At 59.2% G+C, this 14,555-nt stretch overlaps 1 protein-coding gene across 1 annotated transcript in view; it reads right to left on the bottom strand.

Annotated features, from left to right (window-relative positions):
• Positions 1-298: 298 nt before the first annotated feature.
• Positions 299-14,555, bottom strand: part of LOC309679428 (carboxyl-terminal PDZ ligand of neuronal nitric oxide synthase protein-like) — a gene marked incomplete at its 5' end in the record, with an annotated part of 36,870 nt that continues 22,613 nt past the window's right edge. Inside the window, 9 exons of the mRNA XM_082492738.1 lie at positions 299-1,138; positions 1,605-1,962; positions 2,428-2,593; positions 3,536-3,703; positions 5,360-5,520; positions 5,937-6,078; positions 6,503-6,611; positions 8,105-8,163; positions 8,875-8,967. Of these exons, the coding sequence (XP_082348864.1) occupies positions 649-1,138; positions 1,605-1,962; positions 2,428-2,593; positions 3,536-3,703; positions 5,360-5,520; positions 5,937-6,078; positions 6,503-6,611; positions 8,105-8,163; positions 8,875-8,967 (1,746 nt within the window). The 3' untranslated portion in view covers positions 299-648. The remainder of the gene's footprint in view (positions 1,139-1,604; positions 1,963-2,427; positions 2,594-3,535; positions 3,704-5,359; positions 5,521-5,936; positions 6,079-6,502; positions 6,612-8,104; positions 8,164-8,874; positions 8,968-14,555) is intronic.

The following is a 14,555-nucleotide window of genomic DNA, read 5'->3' as shown; positions in this document are numbered from 1 at the left end:
CTGCTGTCCCCCAAAAAAGGGCTGGTTTGGGCACAGCGGGGTGCTGCCCTGGAGACACCCAGCACATGGCAGCGTGGTGGCAGCCTGGCACCCGCCTCGGGGAGCCGGACAGGGGAGCAGCACTGCGGCTGTGCTGCGCAGCCCCGCTTGCACCGCTACCGCGGGTGGCAACCGATGGCCCAGGTTAGTGACAGCTGCCTCATGTCCCGGTGTTCGCAGCCCTGCACCGTGCCGTGCCCCTGCCCGGGGGCTCCCGTTGCCTGCGTCCGCCCCGGCCAGCAGAAGGGATGTAGTGACAAATTGTGCCTCCTCCAGGCAGCAGTGGTGAGAGCTGCCCGGAGGCACGGGAACCCGTGCAGCACCGCCGGCTGTGTGAGCAGGGACGGGACAGGCAGCAGACGGGAGGACGGGGCAGCAGGACGGCAGCATGAGCCGGTGCAGACTGAGGACAGGGGCCAGCCAGGTCGCATCCTGCGTGGGCAGCCCTGTATGTGGTGGGGGGAGCTGCTGCGTGGGATGGGGACAGCAAAGGGACCGGCCTCCCGGCCTGGGCACAGGAGCCCCCAACCCCAGTATCGGGCTGGTGTAGCGGCATGGACGGAGTTGCTGGGACTGTCTGCCAGCCAGCTGCCACATACTGTGGTCCCACTAAGGGGGGACCCTGCTGCCCCCCCCGGCAGCGTCCAGCTCTGGTTCAAGCAGCTCATCTTCTGAGAAGCTGATGTGCAAGCAGGTGTCATCCGCAGGGGAGAAGGGCAGCATGATGTCCGTGGGGCTGGCCAGGGCGGCCAAGTCCTTGGCCAGGGCCTCGCTGGCTGCCGGGTCACGGAAGCTGGCCAGGGGGGACATCTGCCCACTCTCTCCAGTCCTGTCCTTGCCCAGAGCGCGCTGGCAGGTCCCAGCAGGGATGGGCTCCGTGCTAGAGGCAGCGCTCCGTGCAGGAGTCCTTGCCTCGGGGTCCAAGAGGGTGAGTGAGCCGGCGGCGATGTTGGCGAGGCTGGAGACGCTGGGGCTGGGCAGGCTCACATGGGCAGTGGTCTCGGGCTTCACCTCCACTTCCAGGCTCGGGGAGGTCTTGCTTGACCTTTTGCGTAGGATGGGCGGTGGCGGGTTGAGCTTGGGAATGGGCTGCTGCCGCCTGGGAAGCAAAGGCAGAGAGAGGAGGTGATGGGCCAGTACTTACCCACGTGGAGGGCTCAGGCTGGCTGCCCCAGGATTTCCAGAAGACCTTTGCTGGGTCCCATCAGTGCAACCCATCACCAACAAAGATCGGAGTGGGGCTGAAGTGATGCAGCAATGACCATCTCATGGCAGGGGGACAGAAGCAGAGCAGGCAGTGACCCCACGCGGGGACACGGTGGGTTCCTTGCCCCATCTTAATGCACCCGAGCCAGTGCACAGCCGCTGGGCTGCCTGTCCCTGCCCCCGGGCTGCCTGTCCCTGCCCCCGAGCACCCAGAGCACAGGCCCTCCTCCTGCTGCCGCAAGCCCTCCGAAACGCGGCCTGTGCAGCAGCAGCCCTGCCAGGCCAGCAGCGGGGAGCGGGAGGGGCTGCTCGGGATGTTCCCGCTCCAGCTGGTGGGAGATGGAGATGGCACATCCTACCTGTCCTCATCCCCTCTGTCCGTGTCATCCGCCTTCTGCCGGCTGCTCCCGTTGAGCAGAGCAAACTCGCTGACCTCGGAGCCCTCCACGCGCCGGCTGAGCCCGTCCTGCCCCTCCAGCACAGCCAGGCACTCGTCCCCCTCCTTGCTGCCATAGCGGTGGCCGCCCCTCTCCAGGCTGATGAGGTTGAGGTAGGAGTCCCCAGGGCCCAGCGCTGGCAGCGAGCCGGGGGCCACGGGGCTGCCCAGGATGCTGGCGGGGGTGGAGGTGGACGGCAGGTGGATGTCCAAGCTGTAGTGGTTCTTCAGGTTCAGGGAGAGGGACTGAGCCAGGGACAGGTTTTGCAAGGAGCGGTCAACTGGCGAGAGAGGGACAGGGGGTGTGTGAAGAGTTGGGGATCTCCAGCCCAGCTGCTCCCCATGACCACAAGGGGTGCAAGAGATGCTCTGAAGCCCCCCCAGAGCCTGCTGGGATCACGCTGGGAGTGTCCCAGCTGCTGCCCAGGATTGCAAGAGGTGCAGAGATGCTGTGAAGCCCCTCTGGAGCCTGCTGGGCTTGTACTGGGAGCACCCCAACTACTCCCTGGGACCGTGGGGGGTGCAGAGATGCTCCAAAGGGGTGGTGCTGGGAGCACCCCAACTGGTCCCCAGGACCATGAGGGGTGCAGAGATGCTCTGCAGCCCCCTGGAGCCTGCTGGGCTTGCTAGGAGCATCCCAGATGCTCCCCATGACCATGAAGGATGCAGAGTTGCTCTGAAGTGATGGTGCTGGGAGCACCCCAGCACCCAAACGACCTCGGTGTGGAGGAGGGCACAGCACTCACCCGGCTGCCGGTGTTGCTCCCGGGCTTCCAGCACCGTCAGCTGCCGCACCAGCAAGGAGACGTGTTGCAGCAGGTCCCGGTTGGTCAACAGCAGCTGCCGTACCCGGGCCTGCGCCTCGATCCGCGCCGCCGTTTCGGCCGCCAGTTGGTCCTTCAGCAGCTGCACCTGCGGGATGGGGTGATGCGGGGATGGGGTGATGCGGGGATGGGGTGATGCGGGGACGGGGCAGTGCGGGATGGGGTGATGAGGGGATGGGGAGATGTGGGGATGGGGCGGTGCGGGATGGGATGATGCGGGGATGGGGCGGTGCGGGACGGGACGAGCATCCCCGGGACCCCCCGGGACCCGCGGCGCGGCGGCACTCGAGCGCCCTCTGGCGGCCCCGCCGCAGCACCCCCCCCGCACCGGTGTCCCCCGCGCTGGTCCGGCTGCGGGCGGGGGGATGCGGCTGCATCCCGGGACGGGGGTGTGTGTGTGTGGGTGTCCGCTGCCGCCCCGGTAACATGAAACGGGCTGGGGAGGTGCCCAGCCGGGGGTACCGGGCTACCCGCTCTGATGCCGGTTTGGGGGAAGAGGCACGGGGAGGGAGGGGGCTTCCAAAAATGGAATGAAACGGGAGCTGGTGGCTCTGTGGGGGCCCCCCACGACCCTGCTAGAGCAGGCTGGGCTTATGTGTGCAGCCAGTTCCGTGCCCCGGGGAGCTGAGCCGTGCTGCGAGCTGTGCTGTGAGCTATAAAAAAAGGGTAGACGTGGTACTGGTACCCGGGGACACGGTTTAGAAGCGGTTTTGTCAGGGTAGGTTAACGGTTGGACTTGATGATCTTAAAGGTCCCTTCCAACCTCAACAATTCTCTGATTCTATGCTGCAAGGTATGCTGCAATGCTGCGAGCTACGCTGCGAGCTATGCTGTAAGCAATGCTGCGAGCTACGCTGCAAACTACACTGCGAGCTACGCTGTAAGCGATGCTGCGACCTGCGCTGTCAGCCCCCTGCACGGCTCCCACGCCAGCACAGGGCACTCGCCCCCGCTGCCAGCCCAGCCTGGCCGGAGGCTGGAGCAGGGAGAGAAGGGCTGGCGCCGCCTGAGGGGAGGGCAGGACGCGTACCTGGGCCACGGCCACCTGCGTCTGCTGCTGCTGCTGGAGGAGCTGCTGCTGGAGCAGCTGGAGGCAGTGCTGGGAGGCCAGCGGGGTGATGGAGGCCGAGGAGCAGGGGCTGCTTGGGCTGAGCAGCTGCTGGGAGCCGGCCGGGTGGAGGGAGCAGTTCTCGGTGTCCTGGGCATAAAGAAATGGGCAGGGTGAGCGGACCAACCAGCTCAGGCTGGGATTTGGTTTGCGGTTCCCCGTGGCCCTGACACTGGTGTCGCAGAGCGGCCCCCGCACCCCTGGCACTGAGGGACGGTTGAGGGGGACAGCCCTGGGCTCGGTGTTGGGCTCTGCACGTCTGTGTGGTCCCCGGGAGAGTCTACTTCGGGGCAACTCCCGCTCCCAGAGAGCTGGCAGGGCTGCATCGCCTGTGTCTGGCTGTAGCTCTAAACAGGGAGGGCAGATCCCTGGGCAGGAGACATCGGGAAGGGACCCGAATACCCCACCACCTTCCCCGCGATGTGGCTGCCCAGGCCGGGTCGTTTTTTGCTGCCTGAAGCATTTGCCAGTGGCAGCAGCGGCCCGGTGTCAGGGCCATCAGCGCATTCAAAGGCTGCAGGGGTCCCAGCCCTCGGGGAGACCCGGCGTGAGAAGGGCAGTGCACACACTGACCCGTTTCAGAGCAGCCCCTGACCCGGCGCAGCACCCCGCACTCCAGCACGGCGCTCAGAGCCCGGGGTCTGCCGGTTCAGCCCAGGGCGAGTGGCCTTGTAGCCCCCTCCCGTGCCCCGGGGACCGTGCGGTGGCCCCGTGCGTGGCTCACCTGGCCCTCCGTACAGCCGTGGGTCTCGGCATGCAGCCCAGAGCCGGCCAGTGCGTCCCCCCGGCACGCAGCCTCCCAGCCCGGCAGCGGGGGTGTTTTAGGATGGTTCCCCTCGCAGCGCGACCGCGGCCGCTGCCTTTCCTGCCCCCTGCCCTCCCCCGCTTGGGCAGCCCCGGCCCGGGAGGGGAGCGCAGGACAGCCCTCCCTTTCCAGCCACGGAAATGAGTCCCATTGAGCGCATTTCACCGCAGCTGTTTTCAGCCGGGCCCTGCAAGCGAGACAATTGTGTGCGATGAAGCGATGCCATTCAGGCCACCGGGAAGCGCGCACAGAGAGGCTCTGCAGAGCAGCTATTCATTACGGTGAAACCACTGCTCGTGCCGAGCGTGTCCTGGGTGCCTGCGCTGCCCTGGGGACACTGCTCCCTGGGCCTGGGGGGGCGAGGGGAGACGGGGATTGCTGCTGGGGCCTGGGGGGGTGAGGGGAGATGGGGATCGCTGCCGGGGCCATCGGACAAGTGACCACCTCAGAGCGCCACTGGGGGCACAGAAATCCACCCCGCCTGGTGGGGAAATGGTTGCCTCGCCAGAGATGCCTCCTCCTAGTTTCCGCCTGTTAAGTGGATGCTGCTGCAGGAAAAGGGGGGGGTCCTGCCTCGCTTCTCCCTTTCAGCACTGGGCGATCCCTCCAGCAGAGCCCCTCTGCGCTCTGCCCTGCCCGCACTGGTGGGCTCTCCCGGGGTGCGTTTGAAGCCCGCTCAGCCATGCGCCGTGGCCCCGCTCCCAGCTCTCGCCTCTCCCCCTGCCCCGGCTCTGGGACACGGTTTAGCCACGGGTAAATTGGGAGCAGAACACCCTGTCCTGCCACGGGGGCTGCAAGAGCAGGGAGCCAGGAGGGGGGTCTGCAACGGGGTCTCCATGAAAGCCCCTCCAAATCAAGCCACAATACAGTGACCCCCGAGCAGAGGGACTCCAGCAGCGACAGAGCACATGGACCATCCCCCAGTTCCCCCCCCCCATTACCTGGCAGCTCTTATCCTTCGAGGCTTGCCCAGGTTTCAGCACGCCGAGGTCCCCCCTGGCAGGAGGCAGCTCTCCGGGTCCTCTCTCAGACACACAGATGCCGTCAGAATCGATGCCAACCTCGTCCGCATCCGTGATCTTGGAGCCTTTTATCTGGTGAACTTCAAACGAGATGGATAAATAAACCCAAGCTCCCCCCAACCCTCCGCCGCAGGATCGCAGCAAGGAAGGAGCCGGGGCCCCGAGCAGGGCTGGCAGCCGAGGTGGCAGCTTAGGGACAGGGCCAGGACTTGTTTCAAGTCTTGTCATGCTGCGGAGGGGCAGGAGGAAGGGGCTGGTGCCTGCAGACCCTCAGCCTGCTGGACAAGGGGGCTCAGCCTCCGCCTTGCTGGTGCCCAGGATGGGGGGCAGAGAGGGCAGATTCCCTGTGCCCCCCGTCCAATGGGTCCCAAAACTCTCGCTGTCACTAGAGATGACCCACAAAGGACATGCCACCTTGCGGTTCCCCACCCCAAAGCATCCCCGCTGCGGCTGCTGAGAGGGGTCTGCCCGCGCCCCGTGGGGACCCGCGCGTCACCTTCCAGCGGCTGCTCCTCGGCCGATTTGTCGCTGGCGCCGTCCGCCTGCCCGTCGGCGTTCTGCAGGGCGTGCTGCAGGCTCAGCTTGTGGCACACCTCGAAGGCCTGTCCCACCGTGCGCACCACCCGCATGGCCTGGCTCTGCGGAGCAAACCCACACCGCTCAGTCCCGCGGGGGCCTCGCCGCCACCACCGCCCCACCGCCCATGGGAAAACTGGGAGCCTGCCCAGTTTCCCGCCCCGGAGCCGCCCCACGCTTCCACATCTCTTCCCGTGCCAGGGGGCTCCACCGCTGCCCACCGCTGGACCCAACGCACAGCATCCCCCCGGTCCCTCGCTCTTGGAGACGGGTGCTCTTATCTCCGCGAGGGCTGGGGCAGAGGGGCTGCGCTGCTGCCCGGGTTGGGCAGGAGGGGACAGGCACCAGGCATATTTTTTTGGGGACATCCAGCACTGGCACTGCCTGGGTCTCTCCCCAGGGACCTGCACCCTCCGACCCAGCGGTGACGTTGGCTCCTGCATGGGAAGGTGTGAGGTCCCTCGGAGACCCCTCGCCGCATCCTACCTTCTTCTTGGATTTGAAGACGTTGCACCTGAAGGAGTTGTTAGCACCATCCCTTGCGATGTAACTAAATATTTTCAGGTCTTGCGAGTCATGAGACACGTAGAAGATTCTAGGTGGGAGAGAGACAAAGGGAATTAAACACCCAGGGGGGTCTCTGCCCCCCCAGACAACCTCGGAGGCTCCTGTGGCCCCAGGACGGGCTGGCTCACAGCACCCGGCGCTGGAGGAACGAGGTGGTGCCGCTGCACGGACACTCCTGCGATTGTCAAGGCAGGAGGCAACAGATCTAAAGAGTACTTTAAAAGCTTGATGGAAAACCTTCTGGTTTCTGAAGTAGGCAAAAGCTTTTTAAAGATGCTGTGGGAAAGCTAAAAAATCTATAGTATTGGAAAGCCTGTGGCTATTTTTAGCCCCAGCAACAGCAATTAATCCCTGCCCCTGCCGCAGCACGGCACAACTGCCTGTACAGCGCAGGTCCTTCCCACCTCGGCGCAGCCAGCCCGGGGACAGCGCGGGTCCCTTCCCAGCAGCAGGCAGGTGGCACAGCACAAAAGCCATCGTCCCCTGGGTGCCTCTCCCAGGGATGCTGAGCGTACAGCACTGCTCTCTCTCCTCTTCAGGCTGACTCTTTCTCCTCCCTGTGCTGCGAAACCGTTTCTAAAGAGCTTTTAATATATTTGATTTAATTGGGTAAAAACGTGACAAGTGAGTTCAGCTCTGAATAGAGAAGAAACCAAAGGGATTCTTGAGATGTTTTTCTTTCACTCATTGGATTTTTTATTTTTGTGTTGAACTTGCAATTGGAGCAATTATTGCCCACGTACCACATCTTGTAATAATCTAAAAAATGCCAAAGTGGGAGGTAGGCACAGATAGTGCATCAGCACATTCCCCAATCCTTATCTCCTCACCGAGGGCTCTGGCCCAGAAAACCAGTGTTGGTGGCCCCAGCGCTCGGGGCTGGGGGCTTCGTACTTGTGGTGCAATTATTCCCTCGGCAGATCTGACAGCCTGGTGCAACCTGTGCCCTTAACCGCCTCCGCAGGCTACGCATCGTCGCTGGGGTTGCCTTCAAGGAAGCCATCCCTGATGGCTCCTGAGTGGTGGCTCACCTAGGTGGGGCTTGCGGTCTCCAAAATACTTTGAGGTCCCATGGCAGGTGCTATGGAAAGCCAATGCTATCTTACCACGTCCTGTACGGGTTAATTTCCTTAAGAACTTACACCTTAGAGTAAGGCCTTTCTTCAGAAGCACACGGTGAGCCATGCTCTGAAGGAAAGCCGCGGGAAGCCCGTCTTTAGAGTCGGAATTGGAGAGTAATTCAGGTTGAAGGCACCTCTGGGGGTCATCTAGTCTAACCCCTGTTCAAAGCAGAGCCAGCTTCAAAGCTCGATCAGCCCGTCTCCCTTCTCAAAAATGTATGAAAAGGATTCCCCATCAGCGGTAATTTTGCAACCTCGTTAATTTTTCATGGTGCTTTGGAAAACCAGCCTTGGTGGAGGTAACTCAGCAAGTGGGAGGACGGACATGCATCGCTCAGGGCTGATTACTGGTGCTGTTGTAAATCCCCTGACTAACTGGCGTGAATCCCCTGCCGCGTACCTGTACACAGGATCGTGCATCACCACCATCTTACTCTCGTCCCAGGTCCACTCCTTTCTCTGTAAGCAGAGGGCAGAAACAAAATTACAGTGAGTCAAGTCAAAATGAAATGTCACGAGGCTGATGGGCAGAAACCCCGGAAAATGGTGCGTTTGTCCCAAGCCAAATCCAGGCTACAGTTTGACTATATGAGCAATGGCTATTTCATGTATATCTTGGATAAAAATAGATTTCTTGGATCATTTATCATATCTAGTCATCTGATCACAGCCTCCAGGGCTGAAAATGGTCCTTAAGATTAATTTATAGCATCAAATATGCAGAAGAGTTACACGTTTTGGGGAACAAGGTGCTGAGCCGGGGCTTAGGAGATCTGGATCCAGCTGCTGGCTCGGCTCGGTGGGAAGCACAGCCTGGGCGACGGGCTGAGGGGTGCTCAGCATTAACAAGAAAAGGTCTGCCCGCATTAACAAGAAAAAGAAACTGTATTTCCTGAAAGCTTGGTATTTTTTGATAAGAGAAAAAAAAAATATTCCTCTCTCCACAGTGTAATTTCCCCACTTGTTTTCAGCAAGGTTTTGTTATCCGTTTGTTTGACAAAAAATGTGAAAAATCAAGTCTTGTAAAAATTCTGTGTGTTTTTTAAGAAAAGGTCAGTTGTGGTTAGAAGTGTGACTATCGTGAGCAGCAGTAATACTCAGACACGGTCAAAGCCAACACCCCCGGACGCTCTGGCCCTGAGTGCCCCCGCTGGGCCGGAGAAGTCTCACCTTCTGCTTCTTGCGCAGAATCACCTTCACCCCGTCCACGGACACAATGATGCTCACCTTCTTCTTCTTAATGTTCTTGGCTTTGAATTCATACTGAAGGGAAGAAAAACCCAGGTTAGAAGAGAGGTAGGATTCGGGGGTACTGGAGATGGTGTTTTACATGAAAATGCTGGTTTAATGTTTAATCCCAACTGCTGAGGGAAGTGGGAATTTGTTTTATCCTGCTAAGAAATCCACATTGGGAGGGACCCGCTGCCGTAGCTGGGATGCCCGGCAGGACCCTGCCTTTGTCAGGAGCCTCCCTTGGGCGAGGACAAGCAGAGCTCGATCCCCTGGACTACATCCAGAGGCTGTTAACTCAGCTCTGGGCAGAACTCCTCCTGATGCGTTGGCCATGCTTAGTCCAGCGGGACTCCGCACCAGAGGTTCGACGGGGACACGGCACTCGCAGCAAACACCCAGCAGTGATTTATGGCATCTCCAGTGCCCTTGTATGTCAGCGCTGCAGCGCACGGGGAATATAAAATCACTTATGAATTGCAGGGAGGGCCAGATGGGTGGCAATAACGCAATTATACCTCAGTCATTTACATAATCACATTAACCTCAGTGGGCTCGGTATCTCTGGAGAAAAACCCAGCTCCTCACCTGCAGGTGTCTGCAGTCTAAACTCGCCTCCATTTGTGTTAAAAATTAAACTGCTGGCTTTTAAATGTTGCTTTTGCTGACAGCTCGAAGCGTAGCAGAGCCCTTCCGCTCTGCAGACCTGTATTTACAGCGCTGATCCTTACTGGCCCTGGTTTAGGCACTATTTTTGGCTTCCAAATTGTGACACCTCATATTTTTCACAGCCCCTGTCTGAAATCCACCTTTCCTGGGCCAGATCCACAATTTCTCTAAACCAGCACATCCGCCACTGTCAGTGCAGGCACAGTAACAGCCACCGTGCAGCTATTAAAGAAGAAATCCTTTGGATTAACTCGATGTACAGTTACCGTAGCTGGAAAGCAGAGGTTACAAATCCCCTGTTTCAATGGTCTAATAATGTAAACTTTGTTGTAATGGAGCTGGGACTCGGCAAAGGGGACATCCCGGGGACACCGCTGCCTGCGGGCTCTGCCCGGGCGAGCGGCCGCCGCGAGGCCGCGACGGTGGATGCCACACGGGCTGCTGGACCGCTCAGGTCCCTGCAAGGGCCACGGGGACGCAGGGACACCACGGCAGCTGCCCTGGGGCGAGCGTGGCTGAGCCAAGCGACAGCCTCGTGGCTCTCTCCACACGCCGTTAGTTATGGTCCAGCAGAAAATGGGCTGTAGATGGGCTCTGGCCGTATCTTCCATCAGTCTGTCAAACTGGAAGCTGGCTGAAAGCTTTCCCTGCTAAGGTGCCAAGGTGACGCAGCCCCCTCTGCAGCGACCGCCCCCCCGAGGATGGACAACCCCCTCGCTGGTGAGCACCATGCTGCCGAGCCTTCCCAGGGGACACTGCGTTGGCCCGAGGGGCTCACGGGGACAGGAGGTGCCTCCGCGCCATCGCTGTCTCCTGAGATGCCTCTGCCACGTCGCTTTGGAGAATGAGCGCAGACACGTGATTTGTAGCCATGGAGGACAAGGCGATGCCAAGTGCAGCCTGAAGCCTACCAACACCGTGTAATTAGACATCTAATTAGAAATCTTATCTCTTTAGACAGTCAGTGGAGCTGCAGGTAGCAATTGAGGCGTTAAGGGAGTCCAGGCACCTCTTTCGGGAGCCTGAAGTTGAAGGGCTCTGTGTGTGGCACCCAAGCGCTGCAGAGAAGATACGCATCTTCCCAGCTCCTCAGCACCCATTGTAAGCCACGCCGGCCTTACAGGCAGAAAATTGGGTGGCTTTCATGTTTATCAGGCTTTTGATGCTGCTCATTGAATTCTTAGCACTCTGCAGGGTTTATGGTATCAGACAGACCCCGGATTAAACCCTAGCCTTTTGATCTCCCCATGAATTATTACTCCGAGACAAGCTCTTTAAAAATCTATCTATAGCACCACTGCGTGTGAAGCCAGAGCTAAATTTGCTGTACACGTTTTTTATTTATAGGGAGGAGTGAAATGATGGGTGAGGCAGTGAGTGCATCCTTCAGACCGCTGAGGGCCGGGGGGGGATGCGCGGGACACATCTGCGGAGACGAGGACAGGCAGGCGGGCTGGCCGGCCTCAGCACCCCAGAGGGCTTCGCCCCCCCCCTCGGTGCCCAGCACCCCCAGCCCAGCCTCGCTGGGTGCTCCCAGCTCTGCCGGGCTGGAGCTTCCCCCTCCCCGACGCTCAGCACCGCCAAACTGTTTCTCCTTGTCTGCTCGCATGAATGTCAATAAAACTGGGATAGATTGTTCTGCCCGCTAAAGAGCTATTTATCTTTCTTTATACACAAATGGCTGGGAAAATACTAGCTGAGCTTTCCAAGAAAAAGAGAGCAATACAGTGTATTTTCCCCTTGTAGCAACAGGGGTGCAATTACATTCAAACAAGGCTCTTTACTCAAAGGCTTTAAGCAAAGTCCAAGTCTGGATTTTGCAGAGATGCTTTTTCTTTCTCCCTTGGACAGAAAGGAACAATCGGGAGCAGCGGCAGCGCATCTCCGGGCGCTGCCAGCAGCGACGGCAGGTCTCTGTAAGCCCAGGGGACTCCAGCCAGGCACCGCACCGCCCCAGCCTGCCTTCGGGACAGGTACAGGGTTTGGGCTCCAAGCAGAGCCGTACAGCCGGCGTCAGCTGCCCGGCGCGCTCTGCCCTCGCCCCTGCCATGTGCTGGTGCCGAGGCGCCGAGCCGCGCTGCTGCAGCCGGAGAGGCTGCAGAGACACATGGGGCGGGGGGAGCAGAGCGCGCAGCTTCTCCCCTGCCCCAGCGACACGCATGCCCCCCACACGGCGACTGCAGCCGTTTTGACCCTTGCAATCTGCAGGCAGCACCCTCAGGCTCCGCTCAGGATGTGGCCCTTTGCCACGGCATCGTCAGCCGGGAAGCAGGTCGACGAGTTTGCTGGTCCTGCTTGTTCCGTGCAGCTCGTGGCCGCTGCTGCTCGCGCTTTGCTGCCGCATCCTCATCAGAGCACCCGCAAACGGCCAACGCGTGCTCCCCACAGCGCGCTCCCCACAGTGCGCTCCCCGCGGGGTCCCAGCCACGGGCGGAACTGGCTTGGCCTGAGAACGGTTAAAACTCATCGGGGCCCAAAATCCTGTCTAAAGGGTGGAAAGCAGCAGGAGCTGCAGGGTGGCCCGGCCCCGAGCGGCTGCTGAGCGTGCGGAGCGGTGACGCCAGCTGGGCGAGCGCAGCGCGCTCCCGCGAGCAGGACTGGGCGAAGCCCCCCAGCCCACACCACACCGGCTTGGGTTGGACTCTCTCTCTGTCTCTACACGTAAGAGGCAGATGGGATACAGCTTCAGTCATTTAATTGCTTCCTATCAAGCAGGGATCAGTATTTTAATTAACCGTGATTTATGTAAGGACAAAAAAGCACAGGAAAAAAGGCACTCCAAGACAGCAGACTGTAACTCCGATAAAAATGTTCGTGCATAAACCAACACACATCTGAGCACGCGGCTCCTGGCTAACCCGGCACTGTCGTCAGGGAGCAGTCTAGTCACTGATATTTTTTTTTCTTACTATTGAATTGATGTGATTTTTTTTTTCCAAATTTGTCAAGATTACCAACAAATCCAAACCCACACAGCGGCGTTCATCTTCTCTGCTGCCTTCTGAGACTCAATCGTTATTCTCTTGCTGCTTATGCCACCCTATGGGAGAAAGCTTTCTGGATGTTAAAGGATCTGGAGTCGCCCGTACAAGCAGCGATGCAGCAGGCAAGCCTGGCAGCTTTCTTAGCTAGAGAGACAAGATGGGGCATTTTATAAAAAAATGCAGGTCAAAAAAGGGCAATGCATCTCATTTAATTTAGCAGCTTCATTAATTCTATTTCTGATGTGTTTGACCTGGAATACTTTCCATTTCGGCTTTTAAATTCCCATGTTCGAGTCCTTGCCTTTCATATGGTCCCACACACTGTTGGCATGTAATATTAACTTACCCGAGAGCTAAAGACTGTATGACTAGAAATGTTAATGGCACCGTGTAATGCATATTTCATCTGATAATTCCACCCAAGCAGATATAAATTACACATGCAGTTACCAGCTTCCATCTGCTGATGAAAGAAACGGGCTAATGCACATTTGAAATCATATGCGGTTTCCAGCACTAAGAACAACTCGCATGAATAGAGTTATTCAAGGAAGCAATTCTTAATGTGATTAATTACTGAAGGTATCAGGGCCTTCATTATGCAAATGAAAACTGTCACAAAATAGAGAGTTTGCAAGTCTTAGAGGCAGCCTCTCTCTCCAAAAAATGCATCTTCCTCATTCACAAAGAGCAGAAGGGGCAGACTCGAGAGTGCCAGCAGACCGGAGCACGCTCCCTGCATGGCGTAAACGGTGTTCGCTGCTGTGCAGCCCCGTTGTGTTACGGGAAATCAAGGCAGAGGCTCTCCAGGGGTTTCCAACAGGAGTAGGTCAGTGCCCCATTCGCTGCTGGGTACATACTTTCTTTGCGCACCCAAAGGAAGATGCCACAACCTTGGAAATGGATGGACTCTTCCTGCAGCTGTAAATTCTCCTGCGAGCCCTTCGCCTGCTGTCCGGCCCCCCCTCGCCCCGGCAGGCTGCGGGATGTATGTGGCCATAAACAACCCCACCACAATAAGCAGTCCCAGCCCCTTCCCAAACCTCACCCACCAGACGGACACAGGGAGCATGGCAATGAGGAGGGGGAGATCTGCTCGGCTCTGCCCCCCGACAGTCTGGCTCCGGGCAGCGTCACCCCGGCAGGACCCACCGGTCCCTGGCAGCGTTATCCCGCAGGACCCACCGGTCCCTGCTCCCGCTCCCAGGCTGGCACACGGCCGCGTCCCAGCCACGTGGGAGGCATCCTTCCCTCCCGCTGCACTACACGACCGCCCATGCCATATGAGCGCCATTTGAGGAATTAAAGCCGTGACGAATCCAAGTATTTCAAGTTCAGGAATGTTATTAATTTCAAACCAAGCTGACCCGCACAGCATGAGGACATGGCATTATCTCGACTGCTGTTTGAATTACTGATGCTTGGAGTGCTGCCGCTTGGAACTGCTGCTAGAGAGAACTCCCGAGTTCTTCTCCCAGCCAGGGCAGCTTAGCCGAGCGCTGCGTGCTGCCTCGGAGCTGACAAACGAGCAGTGTCAGTTCCCATACCCTTTGGACCGCAGGCTGCGGTCCAGGCTCCGATCCCCCCTGAGCCACCGCGGCCCCTTCTCCATCACATCACACCTTCCCGCGACAGCCCGCCAGGCAGCGGCATTGTCACCGGTCAGCCACAGCCGCTCCTGCGCGGCCTCCGGCTGGAAACCGCTGGGTTATGGCCTTTCCTTTGTTCGTCTTGGGAAGCATGTGCCTGTCTGAATCCTATGAACTCCCAGTGCCCGGCGGTGGGCGCACGCTCCCGGGGACGCGGCCGGTGTGAATGCGGTCGGGCATAGTCTGGGTCTGCGCTGCAGTAACTGGGCAACACGGACACAAAAGCGACGCAGGAAGCGGTGGAATCCAGGAGTGCACCTCCTGCCCAGTGGAAAAATGAGAATTTATGATCCTTGGAAACATAAAACTGTTCAGTGGA

The sequence above is a fragment of the Vanellus vanellus genome (genome assembly GCF_965231255.1).
Source record: "Vanellus vanellus genome assembly, chromosome: 18".
Lineage (NCBI taxonomy): Eukaryota > Metazoa > Chordata > Aves > Charadriiformes > Charadriidae > Vanellus > Vanellus vanellus.
This window is presented reverse-complemented; position numbering and strand designations above follow the sequence as displayed.